This window comes from Priapulus caudatus, unplaced genomic scaffold (assembly GCF_000485595.1).
Source record: "Priapulus caudatus unplaced genomic scaffold, Priapulus_caudatus-5.0.1 Scaffold427, whole genome shotgun sequence".
Taxonomy (NCBI): domain Eukaryota; kingdom Metazoa; phylum Priapulida; class Priapulimorpha; order Priapulimorphida; family Priapulidae; genus Priapulus; species Priapulus caudatus.
The window spans coordinates 96,688-120,448 of NW_014577488.1; the positions used below are offsets into that span (position 1 = coordinate 96,688).

A 23,761-nucleotide genomic window follows, 5' to 3' on the forward strand; every position below is an offset into this window, starting at 1 on the left:
ATATGTACTTAGCTGAAACCGCGCTACGCGCGGGCTTAGTCACGTGTAGGCATGTGTTACCAGTAGTGTATGTGTAAGGTGTTATATGAGAGTTTAGTTGTTGCACATGTTTGTTCTTTTATGTTGAGATAATATTATATGATATATATAAATAATATATATATAATATTATATTATTAATAGATATGATTGTTATTGTTGAGCATTGGCATTGGCATTGGCATTGGCATTGTTATTGATCGATATTGTGAGCTCGTCTTGTTTATTTTTACCTGTGTTTCTTTTTAAGTCTTCATCTGCATGGAAAATTAAGAACCTACTTTAAATCTTAGCTCAAACACAGGTTCTTATGTAAAGGGGTCTAAATGGGAAATTTTAGCCTAACATGTCTTTAAAATCTATGTTCTTATACGGCGGGTTTTTACTGTATAGCCTTGGTTTCAAAATGTTAAATGTGGTTATAGTCTTTAGGGGGTGTAATGAAGGAAGCATAATGATTTCGTTATGCAAAGTGTACGGCCATATCTTTGCACTGAGCACACGTGCGTACGTGTTATGAATATCATCTAATTCCTTCAGCTGTTAAATTAGCAGGCATAATCGTAGAGTGGTGCTCGAAGATGGGGCGTGGGTTTAAAGAAATGGAATTTATGCTTCCAAAAATGACGATGGATTGGTTTACTGTTCCAACTAACTAGGAAGGACGAAAATATACATGCGTACAGGTAACGTCGTAGACTACAAAATTGTTTTAGATGAATTAAGCAAGAGCGTATAAAGAAGGCCTTCTTTATACGCTCTTGATATAAGGTTGCAACAGTGTACCATCCAGAAAATGTGTAGGGCCTACACTGTATAGTTCGTTTACCACTATCATACAATAGGTGGCGCCACGATGTCATATGTTATGTATACATGATTTGTGCATTTGCCAGCGTACGACATCTACCGTCGCACAGGCATGTTATACCACATCTGCCGGTTCAGCTATGCAATTTTAAATAGTTCCAAAACTACCTGTTGAACACTGCTTTCGTGATATAGCTAGCCTTTGTAAAACGCAGGTGTATTAAACTTTATGTTCCTGTTTTTGTTGTTAAAGGGCTCTAGGTTCTATGGTTATTTTCAGCTAATTTAGGTTATAATTACGCTACATACAAATTTCATGGTTCAATCATCATTAGAAATATTTTTTTTTTTAATATTTTAAAACTAACGATTACAGTTTGATTACAACGACGGTGGCGCCACTCATTGCCCTAAAATAAATATCGTTTGGTTAAATAGCATTTAGGTATAAATATAATTGCACTTTTTGTGATTAGCCCTGGCGGTACGGTTAGCTGGTGCAGCACGCGTCGCGGCGTGGCATGGCGCCGTTCAAATTTCGTAGCGTTGATGTGATATAATTATAGCAATTAAATTACGTATCTGTGTAACAAATACGTGTGGGTATAGACGATTTGTTAGACGACGTTACTAAGTACAGTTGTATGCAGTAAAATCTAGAGGCAACTGTCCCTTTAAGATATATATCATTATAAATGGTTGATATTATTGGTTATTGCCCAAATTTTTATATATGATTATTATATATTGTTAACCTGCTACGAGAAATGCTAACTGTTTATATAATAAGGCTGGCAGAGGATATGGGGTGATTTTATTCCAAGAACTCAGCTGTCTATCTGGGAGATAGTGCGTCACTACTGGGGCCATCTTCTTGGCATTATTGTTCTTTTCATTAGTAGTCTTTTTTTCACATGTCTGTTCAGCCTGGTTTCATGCTCACGTGTTGCTCAATCAAAGCTCGGGCTTGTGGTGACTCTGCTTGTGTACAGAAGGTGTCTGTTCATCCTTTCTCTCTAATTGGTTATACCTGTATGCATTCAACGTAGGCAGCCGCGTGTGCTGAAAAAACGAGTGCGTGAATGGATAAAGTGGGTGAGTGGGTAGGTGCTCTATATGTGGTTGGGCGAGCAGGTGGCTTAGGAAGAAGTTGGGTGCTAGGGCGTGAAGTAAATGAATGAATCAATAGACAGAGACAAGCGAATCAATAATAAATAAACAACAATGCATGATGTGTACTAAATGTGCTATCATAACATCAGAAACCCATTTAACAAACATGTTTAATTACACTTAAAACTCCAGTAGTAAGTTCTCTAGGTTAAATATGTTAACAAGATATACGTATCACTTACGTTAAGTGTTTATATCATATGTGTGCGTGCGTGCGTGCGTGCCTGCCTGCCGCGTGCGTGTATGAAAACTGAGAGCGAATGGTCGAAATTGGATTCTTTGGAATATTGTTTTCTCTCTGCTTCCTGTCCCCATCCCTGTTACTTTCCTTGTCCTTTCCATCTCTCTCTCCCTTGCTTACTTTCATATTAATTATATAGCAATATGATATTAGAATATAATATAACGATACTGCGAAGTTTATCTGATTAATCTACGCCATATGAACTATTTCCCGTTGTGTTCGGTGTGTGAACTAAAGGTGTGTGTGTGTTGTGTGCGTGCGTGCGTGCGGGCGGGGGGGGGGGCGTGCGTGCGCGTGTGTGTGCGTACATGTGGAATGGATTTGCGTGTGCGTGCGCTCGTGCGTGGAAGCCAGCGAGCGACGTTTTTGTGCTACAGTCGTGAATTCGTGTGTCGGCGTACGCGCGTGACCGCGCTTGTGTCGTTCACTTGTAATCCTGGGCCGCTGGGCGATTTTAATTTTGTGTGAACAATTGAGGCCAGAGTAGAAAAACACATGGTGAATCTCTGGTCAATTGTTGTAAACCAAAACGGATGTGTTTTTTTTGTGTGTTTCTGGTCACCGCACTCGGCCGATTCCCGCTTGTAGACTAATTTATTTGTAGTATCACAACAGAATAGATGACTAGTTATATAATAACGAAAAGCGATTATATTACTACTGGGTCGTTTTGCTCTGACTTTACCTCGTGAACCCGTGCACTGATTACGGAAAACAAACGCTACAGCGGTGATAGCGGCAACGGCCGCGACAACTATACAGCAGGAGTAGCAGCAGCAGTAGCAGTAGCAGTAGTAGCAGCAGCAGGCAGTACCAGTAGCAGCAGCAGCAGTTAGCAGCCGTAGGAGTAGCAGCAGCAGCAGCAGCAGTAGCAGCAGCAGTAGCATGCAGCCGTAGTAGTACATAGTAGGCAGCAGCAGCAGCAACAACAGTAGCGCACAGCAGCAGTAGCAGCAGCAGCAGTAGCAGCAGTAGCAACAACAGTAGCAGCAGCAACAGCAGTAGCAGCATCCGTAGCTGTTATCCACATTAGCTACAGTAGCAGCTGCGGCGGCGGCGGCGGCGGCATCAGCAACAACAATAATGACAGCGTCAACATACCATGGTACCTCTAACTGCAAAACTCCTAATGTACTTACTTCCTTCATAACCCGGGAGTGTGATGATTGCTACAAACCCCGGAATCAGATTTTTCATAGATACGACAAACCGGTATAGCGCGTATGTGGTGGAACGCCTGCCGCAGAATCGTGCTTATAGATTTTCAATGACTTCATTACCTCCGCGCAACGGAGGTCATGTAATCGGTCTCTGTGTGTGTTCGTGTGTGTGTTCGTTACCTCGCGCAACGGAGGTCATGTAATCGGTCTCGTGTGTGTGTGTAGCGTTGGCGTGATCGATTCAGCACCAGCTTGCCTTAGGGCGTCCAGTCAGCAGCAGCTCGCCTTAGGGCGTCTAGTCAGCAGCAGCCAGCAGCAAGCCAGCTGTTATACACATGTATACATGTTACACGTTCGCGGAGGTGTGCACTCTCTGCGAGTGCCCTCTGTCTAGTTTAATTATTGTTTTAGTGATAGTCTTCGTATTCATTAGCATTGCATATATAGCAAGTATATAGCAATAGCATTTTAGCAGCTTAACAATATTGAATTTATCATATTTTTCCTCTATGACAGAGGCTATTGAGTTCATGTGCTTGTATTTGAATTATATACAATAAAGGTTAAATGACGACCATTAGTCTGCTACGTGCTGGCTAGATAGATAGTATCAAGAGCTAATAATAATAATAATAATAATAATAATAATAATAATAATAATAATAATACCTTATTAGCCCTTGACAGTATGAATGTGCACTGCTTCACCCATGATGCTAAATCAGTGTGTGCAGCCTTTTTGGAAGATTGACTGATTGACCTCTTATCGTAATATCTATATAACCGGTCTCAGGGATTTCAAGTTTGAAAATAATAAAATCAGCCGAGCGTCAACGAAATGAAGGGTTTAGGGTTAACGACACAGGTTGCTCCGCATTCCTGGCGTTTTCACTGCATTTTTGTCTCTTGCCTTCGTGTGTGTGTGTGTGTGTGTGTGTGTGTGTGTGTGTGTGTGCGTGCTGTGCGTGCGTGCGTGCGTGCGTGGCGTGTGTGTGTGCGCGCGCGTGCGTGCGTGCGTGCGTGCGTGCGAGCGAGCGTGCCGTGCGTGTGTGTGTACGGGGTCGTCGTGTTCGAGGAGGATGTCGGAGGATGTTCGTGTGGTGGGTGTTGTTGACCCTGCTATGTATACTGCCAAGGGACGCAACTGATCCAGGTTTGGTACCAGATATCACCCGGCATCAGCCATAAGCTAGGTAAGGGTAGCTAAACTCTTATTCCACAATAGGGGGCCAGAGGCTGTCTAAAACTATGGATCCAATTATTTTTGACATTTGAAGTTTGAAATGTCATCTCAGCGGTTTTAGCAGGAAAATATCGCTATTATTATGAATGTTAATGTATTGTAATATATCATGTAATGTACATAATTTATGAACAAGAGTGTATTAAGCGAATTACCTCTTAATACGCTCTTGATATGAAGCAGCCTCCATCTTGCTGATTGTTCTCAAAAGTTAATGCAACTAAACGCGAGATGACGAATGGCTGCAACTTTTTGTAGATCGGTCTCTGCGAGTTACCCTCCCCCCCCTCTGGCGCCACCCTGCTGTCACCTCGACTACAGGACAAAATAAATAACGAGGCTTACGAATTTAGCAACCCTAAGCGTGAATTAAATTAGCACATCGCAGGAGTTTTCCTTTAACACTAACTGTATCCTACGGCAACATATGTCACGACATTTTGCTCCCCCCCCCGATACAAATTTTGTTCAGGTTACCGCCCTGGGAGCCCTTATCAGAAACATATAATACCATTGTTACTTTGCCAACGGAGTTGGAGGAGGTTATGTTTTAGCTTCGTGTGAACTGTAGTTTCTGACAAGCACCACTGCTCGCCGGTATAGAGAAATGATAGTAGTGCCCTGCCGTGAGGCACACAAGAAGGCGTAGTGACTTCAGGTTATTCCTAATAATGCATTCAGACAGACACATAAGAATATAGATATATATGTAGAGGATTATTTATACCTTACCAGCATTTCTGAAATAGGCATATGGTATAGGTCTCGCTTTGAAAATGCAAATTGGCCCGTCTAGAGGAATACCATAGAACTATGGAACTATAGCTGCTCAATATCAAAGCGTATATAAATTACATGTCAATATGGATTGATGCGAAATTACATGCATTTCATCACTTTCAATAAGTTACGCTGAGAGGGTCTATGTCCCCCAGGGTACTGCCGGAACGTACCCTGGTACTATCTAATATGCCGGACCGTACCTCGCCTACTCCACTAACGAGTCTAGGGAGTCGCCTACGCCTACTCCCTAATCCTAACCCTAACCCTAACCATATCAAATAGTTACCAGGGTACGTTCCGGTATACCGGACCGTACCCAGGGTACGTTCCGGCAGTACCCTGGGGGACATACACCCTATGAGCATAAGTTACATATATGCTTATGTTTCATTTTATATGGAAATTACATGTCCTATATTCTAACTATGGACAATTCATAGTAGAACTAGATATTAGAAGAATGATGTATAGAATAGATATGGTTTACAATGCACCCAGCTTTTAGCCAACTGCATAATCAATATTTTTGGTAATTGTCCTATATATTGGATCCATAAATCTATTCCAAGGAAGGGTACGCTATGTTTACAATTAGGGGAATGAGAGAAACGCTAGAGGCAGGGTCAATCAACAGGCCCAGGGTGGGGTTGTTTTTATTAGCAATTAGGCGACAGGTAATACAAAACAAATTAGAGATATATATGTGTGGTTATTCTAATGTGCAAGGTACATGCAACCATTAAACCTCTCATATTTACCCCCACTCTCCTGTGAGGATATATATATATATATACTATCAATGTCAACCATTAGTAGGAGAGTTGTCATGTCAACCCTGTAGGTAGTTACGGCGAACTGCCCCGTGCCCTATTTGCAAGTGAGTAGCGGGTATGTTTTATACATATGTAGGCAAACGTGAAATCTACACATTCCATCACTGCTAGTTCATCATTCATAATTACACAAACACCAGTGTCAGTGTCAGTGTCACAAAACAGTGTCAGTGTTTACATCGTGTCGTGACTGATTCGGTTATTTTCTCGTTAGAATTGCTTGATATATAACGTTGAGACGTCCAAAATAAACATTGACTAACGACTTTCGCGTTCGAGACTTTGATACAGTTCGGACAACACGACATCGGACATGGCCTGAATTGGCGTATGCGTGCTACGAGCCTATGTATGTCCGGAGCCTATGCTGTCGCTGTTTTGTAAACAGATAGTTATACATTGTATATTCATAATAATAATAAAATGCTATGTAACTACGCTCTTACCGTGATCATTGTGATGAAAGTTGGCTATTGAATGGATGCGTACTTTAATATAGTAACTATCACTACCAAGACCGAGTACTCCGGTGCGCATTCGGCCATAACAAAACAACTTCCAAACTAGCATCACGGGAAACGCGACGAAACTTTTCGGCGGGTCGTTTAAGCGAGGTATACATCTTACTGTTATATATACATTATTATTAGTAGTATTTATTACATATATTACATATTATATCTATATATATGTGTGTGTGTGTGTGTGTGTGTGTGTGTGGTGTGGTGTGTGTGTGTGTGTGTGTGTGTGCTGTTGTGTGTGTGGTGTCTGTGTGTGTGTGGGTGTGGGTGTGTGTGGTGTGTGTGGTGTGTGTGTGCATGAGTGTGTGTGTGTGTGTGCTGGTGGTTGTGTGTGTGTGGTGTGTGTGTGTGTGTGTGCTGTGTGTGTGTGTTTGTGATGTGTGTGTGTGTGTGCACATGTGTGTGCAGATGATGTGTGCTGTGGTGTGGTGTGTGTGGTGTGTTGTGTAGTGTTGTGCTGTGTGTGTGGTTGCGAAGTGTGTGTGTGTGTGTGTGTGTGTGTGTGTGTTGTGTGTGTGTGTGATGGGGGGGGAGTGTGGTGTGTGGGTGTGTGTGTTGTGTCACGGGGCATATAATGCTATCCCCGGGCGTGGAGGGAGTTTACCGCCACGTGCGCAGCACTAGTGTGTAGATAGTGTTAGGATTGTAATGCTATTCCCCGGGCGTGGGAGGGAGGTTACCGCAACGTGGCAGGCACTAGTGTTAGGATAGCGTTAGGATTAGTCTAGGTTAGGGTCAGGATCTAGGAGTTAGGTTACGGGTTAGGTTGGGTAGGTTAGGTTAGGTTAGGGTTAGGATGGGTTAGGGCTAGGTTTAGGTTGGTTAGCGGTTTGCATCATGCTATCTGTCCCCACACCATAAGATTAATTTTTGTGGATTTTTGGACCTCACTGGACCTCCCTCGATCACGCCCGGGTAGCAACAACCCGTGTGTCCAGTGCGTGATGCGTCCAGTGCGTGTTTGGTGTGACGGTGTGCGTCGGTGCGTGTGCGTGAGCCTGCGTGTGCGTGTGCCGGTGCCGCGCCGGTGGTGTGTTACGTGCGTTTAGTTTTATTTCTTCTTTCTTTCTTCTTCCTTCTGCTTCCCCTACATCCCTTCTATCCTCCTACTCCTTCTCATCCTCCTACTTTTCTTTCTTTTTCTTTCTCTTCTTCGTCGCGTCCTGTCGTCGATCGTCTTCTTCGTTGTCGCCTAGCTCCTCTTCTTCTTTCTCGTCGTCTTCTTTTTTCTTGGACACTTTAGTGCGATAAGCTAGTCCTGTCAGTTAAGCTGAGAGGGTCTATGTCCCCCAGGTACTGCCAACGCGAACGTACCCTGCCTACCGGAACCCGAAAACCGGTATCCGAGAACTCCCGAACGGTATACCGGAAACGTCCCTCGTACAGTGGCTCGGAACGCCCGGCACATTTTTCAGGCCATAAATTTCCTAACCAAAAATCTTTCAATAATTTATTCGTCTTTTGACGGTACCATAGGCCTATATCCATGTATATACGTGTACATCTAGGCCCTATAAGGCGGAGACCCAGGGTCCAGATGAGGAGTCAGGTACCATGTAGCTATAAAATTTATGACCAGAACTCTGGCATAACATTCCTCTTGCTCCCGAACTCCATGTTCTTGCAGCGGCATGCCGTATTTGTTATACTTGATGGAGGCATGCCTTTGCCCAGGCGTCAGCCGCGTCGGGCGTATTCTGCTGAGCGTATTCTGGATCGTGGGGGTGGTGGGTGGAAAGGATCACTGTCAAAGAGGACTACAGTCCCCAGACTTATTACAAATAATGATGTGAGTACCCAAGGAATGTATGATGACAAAATTTTTCTTCTGCCAAAATCATGATGATTTAATGAAACAACAAACAAGTAAAATATGATATAATACGAAAATGTGCAAAGCGAATGCGGTATTTTAGGCCGGTTTATTGTGCATTTTTCTTTCAAACTCGAGGGGGGGACACCCCCTCGAGCACCCCCGTCCCGCCTCACACGCTATGCAGCTAGCGTCATGCCCAGCGCACCGCAGTCACTAACACGGGGTAAATCCGGGGCATGGGGGATGCATCCCCCTGCTCTGAAGGAGGCGAATGCTGTACAAATATCCCCCCTGGGAATTCAAAAAAGAGAGAAAAAAGACTAAGCAAGGTAAGGAAGCAAGAGGTAAGCTGCGATCCCGATTTACCAGACAGCGTTTATCAGCGTGGGTTTTAGGTGCTACAGTTCAATGAAAGCTGCCACACAGTTCTGCAGATGTCGTAAGTGGGCAAGAATTGGATTGCCACGCCAACACATTATGTTTTATGTTTCATCAGACTTGAGTTTGTTTACATCGTAGATTCAGAAATTCACCGATTTTCTACTGCATCTACTCTAGCTTATAAACGAGTTTATAATAGATAGTGTTAGGCCTATGCACGTTGTCGGACTGTCTGTAGGACGTATGTATGGATAAGTACTTTGATTGCACTAACAACATCACACAGCACAATTCACGCCACGACTCTCTCTCTCTCTCTCTCCTCTCTCCTCTCTCTCTCTCTCTCTCTCTCTCTCTTCTCTCTCACACACACGCCCGCGCGCGCACACACTTCTCTGTTTCTCTCTTTCTCTGCTCTTCTTTCCTCTCTCTTTCTCTCTCTCTCTCTCTCTCTCTTCTCTCGCTGTCTCTCTCGCTCGCGCGCTCTCTCCCTCTCTCTCTCTCTCTCTCGCTCGCGCGCGCTCTCTCTCTCTATCTCTCGCGTCTCTCTCTCTCTCTTCTATTATCTTCTCTTCTCCCTCAATCACACCTCCCTCCCTCCTCCCTCCGCTCCCATATCTCTCGCTCTCTCTCCTCTCTCTCTCTCTCTCTCTCTCTCTCTCTCTCTCTCTCCTCTCTCTCTCTCTGTCACATTAACAACACAAACACGTACACCCCTCTCTCTCACACACACACACACACACACGCACGCAAACCTCTCTCTCTCTCTGAACTACACACTCTCCTACGCAAAGGTTTACGTAAATTTTAGACTTAGAATCGCACCTAAAACGCCTCGCTTGCCGTACGCGGAATCGTACGAAAATTTACCTAATAACTGCGTTGATAAATCCGCAACTAAGCAAACGTCGAATTGCGTACGCAACACAAGATTACGCAACAATATCTTTGGTGTACGAGCTGATGAATCATGAAATCTGACCCGCCGGACCCCACCCGTCATAGCAAGCGCACACGTATCAGAGTCTCAGTTTCCACTGGCGCGTGTACAAGGGGGGGGCGGTCCAGGGGGTCCGACCCCATGCTCGGCGCCCATAAAAACGCATCTGAGGTGCTAATTTCAAATAATGTCTGGGCTCCAGACCGCCCCTTCGGTTGCCTCCAACACCTCCCCTTTTCGAAAATCCTACGTACGCCACTGAAAGCCGCGGCCACTATTTTATTGCTTCGACGCCTTTGCCCTGGTACATCTAATATCGCCGGACCGTACCTGCGCCTACTCCACTAAACGAGTCTAGGGATCACCTACCCTACTCCCATACCTAACCCTACCATTAATCAGAATAGTTACCAGGGTACCGGTTCCGGTTATACCGGACCGTTACCCAGGGCACTTCCGCGCATACCTGGGCATAGATCCTGGGGGACATAGACCCTATTGAGCGTCAGGCAATGTTAATTTAGGGCTACGTCGTTCGGGTACCATCAGTCATTAGGCAGTAGTAGGCCTACTTACTCATCCAGGAATCGTTGGCGCGGTTCGGGGGGGGGGGCGCTTCAAACGCAAGCAGCGAAAGCTTATCATCTCAGGTGGGTTGCAGATCATCTGTTTCAAAATCCATCCGCGCTGCAGAAACGATGCGAACCCAAATTCCAGTCGAACAGTCGACCTGTCATGTAACCAGTGACCGCGGCGTATAGAATAACGCAATATCAGAATGCTTTTAAATCCAAATTAAACAATAAGAATGACTGCCGTAGCCTGTGTCCAAACCATCGCCGAAAAGAAAGATCTTCGCGTCACTCAGCCCAATTCATGACCACCGAGTTATATATAGGTCAAGAGTATATAATATAGATCTCTATTATGTAGGCCTACTCTTGATATAGATCAGTGGGTATGACGAGGGAGGGAGGGGCGCAGGTCCAGTCAACGTGTGATTACGTTGAGTGCCGGACTAAAGATATCTACTAGCATGATTTTGCCACTTGTATTATTTTTGGGATTCAATACGCCACTGATTAGCCTATATTTTATTTTATTTGAAAATCCTAGCACACGGTCGCCTCCACCAGAGGTCACGGCCCTGTCACACAACCGCCATCTATTGGCGCTTAATTGTTAAACATTTACGGAGAAACACCAGATCACAAAAGTGAGACGTCGGGATCTATTTTGAATGCGTCAAGCTTACTATATGGTACGAGTGTGCGCTAACTATTAAAATATATGATTTTCAGTAAATACTGCTTATTGGCCGTATATTGGGTGTAATTCAGGTAAGCTAAAGAAAAAGTCTCCTAAGTGATAGACACTGCATGAAGATCATCGGTGTATATATTATTATGTATTTTACTCGATGTGAGACCGAAGATCGACAGCGCTCACTGACGATGTACTGTAGCCCAGGTATTCATTTATAAACTCATGCGAGCAACCGAATCAAGTGCGCCCTCCTGCCACCGTAGGCGTTTCGCGCTCAGAAGAAATATATTCTAGGAATATATCTAGATACAAGATCTAACTACTACCTGAATCAGGCTTTGCTATTACCTACTGGTAGTACAGTAATAAGGTTACCGCTGTGTAATCTTTAATGGACTCACGCTATATTAACATGTTATCATGATATGTCGCTCGAACGCGGGCGTAGTGGTGGTGGGGCGGGGGGAGGCGATGGAGCGGGAGGTGGGGGGAACGGAGGAGAGGGTGAGGGGGCTCTAATGCAAAGCAGTCAGATCCTTCGTTACACCAGTCAACAAATCCATGTTTAACACCTCCTCTTAAGCGTCGAAAAGGTTATCAGACACTGTGACCGCTCGGCACATCAGCGGAAAAGTAGATATTTCATGGTCCTTTACAATAAAGTGATAAAGACGGTACAGGTCACGCTGAAAGCAAGAAAGGTTTGCTACTCGTCCGTTAGAACCATGTCCATCCAGAAAATGTCTGATATCTGACCGTTTCAGATCAAGCCGTTGAGATTTGCTGCCGCATTCCGCTATTTTCCTCCTATAGGCCGTTAAGACTAAGGGGAACTATTCCCCCCGCATTGACACATGCTCTGACTTTGAGCCCATTAACCCCCAAATTGCGAACATGCGTCCGAGTCCTTTGCGCGGCATCCCCCCCCAGCGAGCGCGGAGTTCCCGAATATCAAGACCGTACGTCGAGCGGGTTAAGATTTTGCCCAACTGTTGACGGACGGACGGACGGACGGACGGACAATCATGCGATTCTACAAGCTGCATCTGACTTCGTCAGCTAACCTAATAATTAAGAAATTAAAAAGTTTAGAGTGGAAACGCCTTTTAACTATCAGCTAATTAATTAATTATGACGCATAGATACACGAAGATCGTGAAAGTTAAAGAACACAAAATCTTACTTCAAATAAATTTTATTTGGTTCTCACTGGTACACCTTTCGACACTAAAATTATTAGACACGGCAGATTCATAACCTGTTGTTCTATTTCTGTATGACCTGCTGAGTTCTAAACAAAAATACACACGCGAGGCTTTTGAAAAGAATTGTGAAAAAATGTCGTAAACTCTCTACGCTGTGAATGCAAACACACACGTGCACGAGCCCACACGTACGCACACACTCGCACACACAAACTTGCACGCGCAGTCGCACACGCACGCGCGCACAGGCACACACACGCATGCACGCTCACACACATGCACACGCACACGCACACGCACACGCACACACGCGCGCGCGCGCACAACACACACACACACACGCACACCCTCTCTCCCACACGCACGCGCGCGCACACACACACCCTGAGTCTCACACGCACACGAACACGAACACACATGCGCACAACATTCGGATCCACACGGTAGCGTTGGATCGCGGTACGGGATACGGTTCGACCAAGTCGAGACTGCATCGTGTACCACGCTCACAGACAGCGTACTACAAATTAGCACGTGACACAATGACGGAAAAAAACGACGAAACAAAATCGCGACACAAGACAGTCAGTGAAGAAACTTACAGCTACATGATAATTCCCCCAACAAACACTACGTGCGGCGGGCGCTACGGTAGCAAATCATGGATCTATACCATTATGCTGTAGAATCCTGGGAAAGGTGAGTGATATATAGTGTACGTAGATACAAAACAGTAAAATCTACCTGCTGCCGTACGAGCAATAACTAAGTTTTCCTCCTACTATATTCTTCTTCTCGTCGGACACCCTGTTCCCAAGCTCCCAGGCATGGCAAGTGCTAACACCGCCCACGACAGCCAGTTGCAAACCTGGTGACGTGACACGCACAATAAGCCAACCAGCACTTACCTCTGCTGCTACCGAGCGAACTTATTCTTCATAATTAAGCGACTTCAATTACGTACACGCAGCAATGAGCAGCAGCCATACAGCTAGTTGGTCCCTCTCGCGAATTCTGAACGAATGTCCACTTAGGATCAGGTTTTAAATCATAACAATATACTATAAACATAATCAACTACATCTAAAAGAAGGTATAAGTGAATTTTTTTTTTTTTAATTTTGACAGCTGAAATGCCATAATCGAGGATAAAGCGTGCCAATGGTAAATTCTCTCATTTTAAACTTATTGTTTGTTTCAAAAATCACCTTTCGTCACTAAACTGTTGAAATATTTGTTGAAACACGCACAAAACCACATGCAAGTAGTCAATACAAATCGTGTACTTCTATTTAAACTGTCACAAGACTATATTACATTGTAGAAACATGTTATTGTGGTATAACATGTGTATAACGTTCAAATCGGATTGAAACGCCCCATCATATTCTAATTTCTCATAATTATCAATTCCATCATCATCATCATCATCATCATCATCACTATTAACCCCATTGTCATCATCACTGTCGGCGTCATTGTCATCATCGCTGTTAAACACGCTGTCAATGTAAATGGTATCATCATCATAACTGTCAATGCCATCATCACTGTGAATGGCAACCAACACAGCTTTCATCACTGCTGCCATCGTCATCTGTCACAACCATCTGACGACTGTACGTGCGTCACTGTTGTCATGGCGATCGTCATCGTCGCAGGCATTGTCGTTACTTTCACACAGACTACCCCCCCACCCCACCCCCCAGCATCAACACCAGCCACCATCGACACTCAGACGGGTGCCAGCGCAACAGTTCCTACACGGGACACTTCCTCAGCTCTATATTTCTATATTACGACGAAAAAATAACTTCTTGTTCGCCCCGATTGTCTCGAGCGACGAGACGAAACACACGACCGAGTGACGGCGCTCTACGGGTCGGCCGCAAATGCTTTACAACCTCCAGAGAAGACGGCGCTCCTAGAATCGGCCGCGTACACTTTACAACCTCCAGAGGGCGCTCCGTGGATCGGCCGCGTACGCTTCACAACCTCCAGAGGGCGCTCTGTGGATCGGCCACGTAGGTTTCACAACCTCCAGAGGGCGCTCTGTGGATCGGCCGCGTACGTTTCACAACCTCCAGAGGGCGCTCTGTGGATCGGCCGCGTACGCTTCACAACCTCCAGAGGGCGCTCTGTGGATCGGCCGCGTACGCTTCACAACCTCCAGGGGGCGCTCTGTGAATCGGCCGTGTCCGCCTTTAGTCTGCTGTCGTCCTGTAGCTAGGTGGATGCACGTTAGGGTTCGGCCGAGCGTAAACCACTGAGCGAGCCAGGGCCCGGGGGGTCGTGAGTACGTATGTGTGTATGTATGTGGAGGGAGTATTGCAGACACTAGCGCTACTGCTACGTTTGATTGCCATCTCTCTCTATCTCTCTTTCTCTCTCTCTCTCTCTCTCTCTCTCTGTCGCGCTCGCTCGCTCGATCGCACGTGCTAGCGGCTCTAGGCGTCTGAGTACTGGACGATGTAGCGCTGGCACACTTGGTCCTCGTTGAACACAATCATCTCGTTGTACTGCAGCAGGCCCCAGTCGTACTTGGACGCCTTGACGGGTAGTCCCAGCGGCATCGTTGCGCCTGCGAGTGGAGAGTCGCAACGCAAGACGTAAACACAATGTTGACAGTGACTACTAACAGGCGCTGAAGCTGTGTCGGAAACCTTGGATCGACTTCACTCCGGCAGTCAAGCCGAGATGTTAATTTATTTGATTAACGAACTCAATTCGGCAATAATACAAGCCTGCATTGATATGAGCTCAATTTTGGGTTACGGGTTTGATTTATTGTATTATGATTTCTTCGCTTTATTTCATACAGTTTTAGTTCATTGCACAATCTAATCAAATCGGACTAAACTTCTCACATATTATACTCAACTCACCTGTAGGTAGTGTCACGTCGCGGGTAGGGTCAGGGTAGTTCTGTCCGGCTCCCTGCAGGCTGTTGAAGCCGGGTCGCGGGCCGTCGGGCAGGCTGTCACGTGGCTCGTGGTCGATCACGTCGACCTGCCCGAGCGCCACCTAGCAAGCCGTCGACGGTTAGAGGTCGCGTTAAGGTCGGTGCTACCGGGCATAGTTTCAACTACAAACCTTGTGCGTAATCATACCATCGATAAAATCTGTAACCTTAGAGATCACGTCAAGGAAAAGCTCTACAGGGTATAGTTTCAACTACAAACCTTGTGTGCAATCATAAAATCTTAATCTTTTTGGAGGGGGGGGGGTATAGAAGGTTTAGCTAGTCTCCCTTAGGTTCCCGCTGAGGAATAACGCCGAAAATTAACGGTAGTCCGTTAGTCCAAAACTACCAGGTTTACTGATGTATAAGTAACTTGCAGTAACAACTAGTCCGGTGGACTACCTGACTGTCAGCGTCAACTTAAATTAGCTTCTGTCCGTTTTTGACTAACAGTAACACGGACGAATAAAATAACTATTTAAATTATTTCTCTTGCCTGCAAGTTGTTATAACTTCATTAAAAATAATTAAACCACTAATTATGAAATATACTTAAAATCTAGTATTCGTTTATCTCGCACGTTGATCTACAACATGGACGCAGCCATGTTTGTTGCGTATGCTATGACATAAAAGGGACTCTACTCATTTTGTCAAACCCCACGGAGTTGTCCACCACCAAGTAGTCCGTTTGACTACCAAACAAAATAGTTAGTTTTGCACCCTGCCGTGGGCTCAACGAAAACCTATCAAGTTATCAAGTTCCTGTTATCATAAGTTTTCTCATAGCTGCGATGCGTTTTTGTCAACGCTATTCTCGTAACATTAACATTAGTCGTAAGTGCCAATCTTAGCATTAACACTAGCATTACGATGTTTCTGACAACGGCGGCTCCCCGCGTGACTACCATGATGTGTAAAAGTTCAGTTTTTCGCCCCGCCGTGGGCTCAGCAACATCCGCAGACTGACCTGGCAGAGGAGCAGGAACTTCTTCTTCGTGACTGCGGGGTCGTTCCTCGCGTAGTAGCTGCTCTTCATCGCCATGTCCGCCGAATATATGCCCTGCAAGCACATATTCATATATACACACGTTGGCTGAATATATGCCCTGCAAGCATACATTCATATATATCCACGTCCGCCGAATATATGCCCTGCAAGCATACATTCATATATATCCACGTCCGCCGAATATATGCCCTGCAAGCATACATTCATATATATCCACGTCCGCCGAATATATGCCCTGCAAGCATACATTCATATATACCCATCCCCGTCGCGCACGAATATATGCCCTGGCAAGACATATATTGCATTATATACCCAGCCGTCCGCTGAATATATGCGCCTGCAACTGCGCAGCGGATATCATATATGACCAATCCTGCCCGAATAATATGCTCTGCAAGCCATATATTCATATCTACAACGTCCCGCCGAATATATGCCCTGCAAACTCGCAGCGTCTATTCAATCATATACCGTCACATCTGCCGAATATATGCTTCTTGCAAGCATATCTTCATCATATACCCACGTCCGCTGCAATATATGCCGCGGCAAGTTATATTCATATATACCCACGTCCAGCGCGAATATATGGCCTGCAAGCATAGCATTCATATATACCACGATCTGGCCGGGATATATGCTCTGGCAAGCATATATTCATATATACCCACGTCCGCTGGAATATATGCCCTGCAGGCACAATTTCATATATACGCACGCTGTGCGAATATATGACTCTGCACATATATTCATATATAGCCCCGGTCGCCGAATATATGCCCTGCAAGCATAGTTATTCCTATAATACGCGCACATCTGCGCGAATATATCCCTGCGAGCATATATTCATGATATACCCATGTCCGCCGAATATATGGCCTGCAAGCCATATATTCATATATACTCGCGCACGCCGCCGAATATATGCCTCATGCAATATTATGATATTACGGGCCCACGTCCGCCGAATAATATGCCCGTGCAAGCATATATTCATATAACCTCCCGTCCGCGCGAATATATCCCTGCTAGCATACGATTCATATATACCACGTCCGCCGAATATATGACCTGCAACCATATATTCATATATACCGCACTCCGCCGAATAGAGCCTGCAAAGCATATAGTTCATAATACCGCACGGTTCCGGCTCGAATAATGCCCTGGTCATGCTATATTCATATATACCCACGGTCGCAGCGATATAATGCCCTGCAAGCATATATTTCATATATACCACGTCCGCCGAACTATATGGCCTGCAAGCACATATTATATATACCCACAGTCTGTCGAATATATGCTCTGCAAGCATATATGTCATATACCCACGTCCGCCGAATATATCCCTGCAAGCATATATTCATATATACCCACTCGTTATGTCCGATATATGCCCTGCATAGCACAATTCATATATACCCACCGTTCTGTCGAATATAAGTGCCGCCTGCCGCATATATTCATATATACCCACGTCCGCCGAATATATGCCTGCAAGCATATATTCATCATATCCCACTCTGCCGAATATCAGCGCCTGCAAGACATATTCATATATATACGGCCACGTCCGCCGAATACATGCCGCTTGCAACCATATATTCATATAGCCACGTCTGGCCGCAATATACTGGCCTGCAAGACATATTCATATATACCAGTCTTGTCGAATATATGCCTGCAAGCACATATTCGATATATCCCGTCTGTCGAATATATGCCTGCAAGCATACATTCATATGATACCTCCCACGTCCGCCGAATATATGCCCTGCAAGCATTATATTTCATATATACCTCCGTCGCCGATATAGCCCTGCAAGGCACATATTTCATATTATACCCCACGTCTGGCCGAATATATGCCGCTCTGCAACCATATATTCATCTATACGCCACGTCCGGCGCGAATATATGCCCTGCAAGCATATATTCATATATACGCGCACGTCCGCCGCCGGCCGAATATATGCCCTCGCAAGCATATATTCATATATACCCCGTCCGCCGAATATATGCCCTGCAAACGGCATACATTCATATATACGCCGACGTCCGCGCGAATATATGCCCTGCAAGCATACATTCATATTGATACGCCAAGTCTGCCGAATATTGCCTGCAAGCATACATTCATATATACCGCCAGTCCGCCGAATATATTCCATACTGGCAAAGCGTATATTCATATATCCACATCTGGCCGAATATATGCCCGGAAAGGCATGATGATTCATATATACCACGTTGTCGAATATATCCTGCTAAGCATACATTCATATATACAACGGTCGCGCCGAATATATGCTCTGCAAGCATCACATTCAATATACCCATGTCCCGCGAATATATGCCTGGCAAAGCATAGATTTCATATATACCACGTCTGTCCGAATATGATGCCCTGCAAGCATACATTCATATATAACCGCGCACGCCGCCGAATAGATGCATGCAACTGCAAGCGTATATTTCAATATAATACCACATCCTGCCGAATATATGCCCGGGCAAGGCATATATTCATATATCGCACGTCTGTCGAAATATATGCCTGCAAAGCATACATTCATATATACACACGTCCGCCGAATATATGCCCTGCAAGCATACATTAATATTATAGCCACCGTCCGCCGAATATATGCCCTGCAAGCACATTCTCATATAAGCCCACGTCCGCCGAATATATGCGCCTGCTAACCATAGTATTCATAATACCCAGTCCCGCCGATATATGCCCCTGCAAGCATAATATTCCATATATACCCACGTCCGCCGAATATATGCGCCTGCAAGCTACATTCATATATACCCCCACGTCCGCCGATATTAGCCCTGCAAGCGATACATTAATATATACCCACGTCTTGCCGAAATATAATGCGCGCTGGCAAGCATACATTATATATACCCAGCGTCCGCCGAATATATGCCATGCACCTGCAAGCGTATATTCATATATTCCACATCTGCGAAGTATATCCCTGCAACCATATATTCATACTATACCACGTCCGCCGCATATATGCCGCTGCAAGCCCCCGCCAATAAATATTTCGACTATATACCCATGCTCCGCCGAATATATGCCCTGCATGCACTATATTCATATATACGCCACGTCGCCGAAATATATGCCCTGCAACCGATTACATCTCATATTACCCGCCAACGTCCACGAATATAATGCCCTCAAGCTACATTCATATATACCACGCACGTCCACCGAATATATGCCTGCAAGGCATACACTTCATATTTAGCCACGTCTGTCGAATATTACGGCCACCTGCAAGGCATATACTTCATATTACCCCACGGTCTGTCGAAATATATGCCGCTGCAAGACATATATCATAATCTACCCCACGTCTGTCGAATATAAATGCCTGCAACCATATATTCATATATACGCCACGTCAGCCGAATATAATGGCCCTGCAGCACATATTCATATATACCCACGTCTGCCGAATATATGCCCTGCAAGCATATATTGCCATATTCTACCCCACGTCTGTCGAATATATGCCTGCAACCATATATTCATATATACCCACGTCCGCCGAATATATGCCCTGCAAGCACATATCTTCATATATACCACGTCTGTCGACTATACGCCCTGCAAGCATATATTCATATTTACCCACGTCTGTCCGAATATATGCCCCCTGGGCAAGCATATATTCAATCTAACCTCACGTCTGTCGAATATATGCCCTGCAACCATATATTCATATATACGCACGTCGCCGAATAGTATGCCGCTGAAGGCACATATTCATGATATAGCCCACGTCCGCCGAATATATGCCCTGCAAGCACATATTCATATATATTCCCACGTCCGCCGAATATATGCCTGGGAAGCATAACTATTCATATATTACCGCGCCCTCACGTCCGCCGAAACATATGCCCTGCAATGCCACATATTCATATAATACCCACGTCTGCCGAATATATGCCCTGCAAACCATATATCATATATACCCGCGTCCGCCGAATATATGCCCTGGCAAGCATAGATTCATATATACGCCGTCCGCCGAATATATGTCCGCAAGCATACATTCATAATATACCACGTCGCCGAATATATGCCCTGCAAGCATATATTCATATCTTACCGCCACGTCTGTCGAATAATATGCCTGCAAGCATATATTCATATTACCCCCCGTCTGTCGAATATATGCCCTGCAATACCATTATATTCATATGATACCGTCACGTCCGCCGAAGTATATGCCTGCAAAGCACATATTCATATATACCACGTCTGCCGCCATATATGCCCTGGCAAGGCATATATTCATGATTACGGCCACGTCGCCGATATAATGCCCTGCAAGCACATATTCATATAATACCCACGTCCGCCGCAATAATATGCCGCTGCAAGCCACATATTGCATCATATACCACGTGCCGCCGAATATATGCCCTGCAAGTCATACAATCATATATACCACGTCCGCCGAATATATGCCCTGCAACCATATATTACATATATACTCATGTAAGCGCGCCTGAGGCGACGTGACGAATTATACACCCTGCAAGCAGCCAACGACGAGGCGCAATACTGACCTGAAACGACGTCACTCTGGCCACGAGCTGAGAACGAGCAGCTGTTCAAGGCCAACGTGCGTTCGCAAATTGGACGCAGGACAGTTGCAGAGACAATAACCAACCAAGGAGGACGTTGCCCAAGTTGCGAGGAAGTTGCATTGGGTGGCAAGCGAACTGGCCCGGTAAATGAATGGACTGAGAATACTGAGCATGGCAGCAAACAAGTAGAAGTTGGTATGTAGGTCGTCAAGGCGGGCTGTTTTTGTGGGCTGGTAAGCGGCAAATTGGCTGAGGCAGGCACATAGTTAGGCAAGCCAGGTAGGCCATTAGGCAGGCCCAGGCAGCTCAAGGCAGGCATGAAGCAACAGGTAGGCAGATGGAGCAGATATCACAAGCAGGGCAGGCAATGGCAGGCAGACACCAAAGCATTCAGCACAGATGCAATCACACAATCCAGAAAGCCAGACAGCCAAAACGAGCGAGCCAGGACACACCGGAACTTACAACACAGCAATAACCCCCCCCCCACCCCCACCTCACCACAGCACACACACACGCATACGCATCCTTTTCCGAACAGGTGTCCGAGATGGCGGCGCCAGGTGGCGCTTATGAGCAGCGCCGGCGTTTGAGCACGCTCAGCATGTTAGCCGACGGGCGTGCCGTGCCAGCAAGCATCGCGTGTTGTTCAAGTCGCGCACGGCACTTCAGCTTCTCCCCACCCCGCGCGCCAGACTCACGCAGGTAGATCGCGCGCTCCACAGCCACACTTAGCCTGCAATGATGTCATGCACGAGATGCGTCAGTCAGGGTAAGGCTAGAGATTCAGACTAAACGCGTAGTAGGAATGGGCAGAGGTAGTCAGGAGGCCAGAGGTTAGACTGAATGAGGATGTCAGATAGGCCGGTGAACTGAGGCAAGGATGCAGAGTAGGCCAGAGGTGAGACTGAAAGAGTGGCTAGGGATAGTCAGAGGAGGCCCAGAGGTGAGGACTGAAAAGGTGGTAGGGATAGTCAGAGAAGGCCAGAGTGAGACTGAAAGGTGGCTCTAGGGATAGTCTGGCCAGAGGGCTGAAACGTGCTAGGGATGTAGGTAGGCCAACTACTGAAAGGTGGGGCTAGTGGATAGTCAGGGTAGGCCAGAAGGTGAGACTGAAAGGTGCTAGGGATAGTCAGAAGTAGGCCAGAGGTGAGACTGAAAGGTGGCTAGGGATAGTCAGAGGTAGGCCAGAGGTGAGACTGAAAGGTGGCTAGAGATAGTCGAGTAGGCCAGAGGAATACGACTGAAAGGCAGGGCTTGAGTGAAGAGGGTTTTGGGTCGATTCGCCTCCACTGCAACACTTGGCTGCAATCAGTCAGCAGAAGGTAGTCAGAGGTAGGCCAGAGGTATAGACAGGGTAGGCCAGAGGTAGTCGAAGGTAGCCAGAGGTAGACAGGGTAGGCCCAGAGTAGACTGGAGAAACTTAGATAACGAAAATAAAATCACACAGGTCCGCGTGGGTGGGCGCGCCGCGATACCGTACGCATCGGTGTTGGTGGTAGTGTGGAGGATGTACTGCGCCTGCAGCCAACCTTCCAGTCGAGCAGCTCTACTGCGTGCCAAGGCAGCGGTAACGTAACCAGCGGGCAGATGCTCGCGTATGTAGGAGAGTCGACGAGATGAGTTTTTTAAACCGCGCGTCAAATGTTTCGTAGAACGGTCGCTTCGTCAAGTTTTTCGATTGCATTCTGCTATTGCTATGCCAATGGCTATAAGACTATGTTATGCTACACTAGTGATGTGCCGTGGTGAGACTTGAGCACCGTTTTTTGACATTGCCTAAACGCCCTGTCGCTCCTATGTTACACTATGCTATGCTTACACTGCATCAGCAGTGAGAACCTGCCTCTTCACCTGCACTGATTCCTGCACATCTCCTTGCTATTGCTAAACTAAAGCTAGAAACTGCTATACTGTGGTGCAGGTGAAAATTCAACGCCATTTCAATATCGACCAATGCTACACGAATATATATTATTATCTACGTATATGCAACACTGCAACACAGCAAAACCTGCCACTCCTTTCCGTTATCCCTATATCTCGCCGTCATCTGCTGCACACACCCCTCTTGCTATGTTTAAAAATGATTACGTCCGTAAATATTAACAAATAAAAAAAATATTTCACACTTTTCACAAAATATAAGTAATATCTGTTCAGCGTTTTTATGGTTAAATTGCTGCATTAATGCTTCTTATTTTACTATAATTGTTTCGATGTGAACATACCACTCGTGACTCCAGTACATAGTCCCAGATAGCAAGCAATTAACTGCAGGAACACAACATCAAAATTCGTCCCGGTTGTTTTCGGATTTTTAACCTACGTTGAGAAACAATCTTTATTCAGGTGAAGAATTTGACGATACCAGTTTAGTCCCAGTTATGTCTTTACTTCTTAATGTAAAAACAATGGCACACCGAAATTTTGCTTGTCACATATTTTCCCATAGAATATTCGTCGCACGTACGTCCATTTAAGTTATCCGACAAGAATTCTACGCTTTGCAACACTGCATCACAGTGAAACCTGCCCCTCCCCGCGTCCGAATCGCTGCAGCGCATGCACGCACCGTTCTTCGCGACATGCTGGGCCGGGAACGCAGCAGCTTTCGTCGCCGATGTCGGCTCGTCTGCAGCTTGGCGACACAGGTCGTAGATTCCAGCACCCCGCAGCCGCGTTGACCGTCTGGTCGATGGGGCGAGGCATGTTGTGCTGCGTCGAAGGTCGCGCCAGCGGGC

At 45.8% G+C, this 23,761-nt stretch overlaps 2 protein-coding genes across 3 annotated transcripts in view; both read right to left on the reverse strand.

Annotated features, from left to right (window-relative positions):
* Window positions 1–23,761, reverse strand: part of LOC106810286 (tankyrase-like protein) — a 63,459-nt gene that overhangs the window by 21,959 nt on the left and 17,739 nt on the right. The gene's annotated exons all lie outside the window — the stretch shown is intronic.
* The window catches only part of LOC106810289 (poly [ADP-ribose] polymerase 2-like), a 12,738-nt gene continuing 2,487 nt past the window's right edge, over window positions 13,511–23,761 (reverse strand). Inside the window, exons 2-4 of one of the 2 annotated variants that reach the window (XM_014813588.1) lie at window positions 16,347–16,436; window positions 15,300–15,438; window positions 13,511–14,995 (exon numbers count right to left, since the gene is read on the reverse strand). In XM_014813588.1, the coding sequence (XP_014669074.1) occupies window positions 14,862–14,995; window positions 15,300–15,438; window positions 16,347–16,421 (348 nt within the window). In that variant the 5' untranslated portion in view covers window positions 16,422–16,436 and the 3' untranslated portion in view covers window positions 13,511–14,861. Of the gene's footprint in view, window positions 14,996–15,299; window positions 15,439–16,346; window positions 16,444–23,761 lie in introns of both variants that reach the window. The other variant, XM_014813587.1, reaches the window with a different exon arrangement.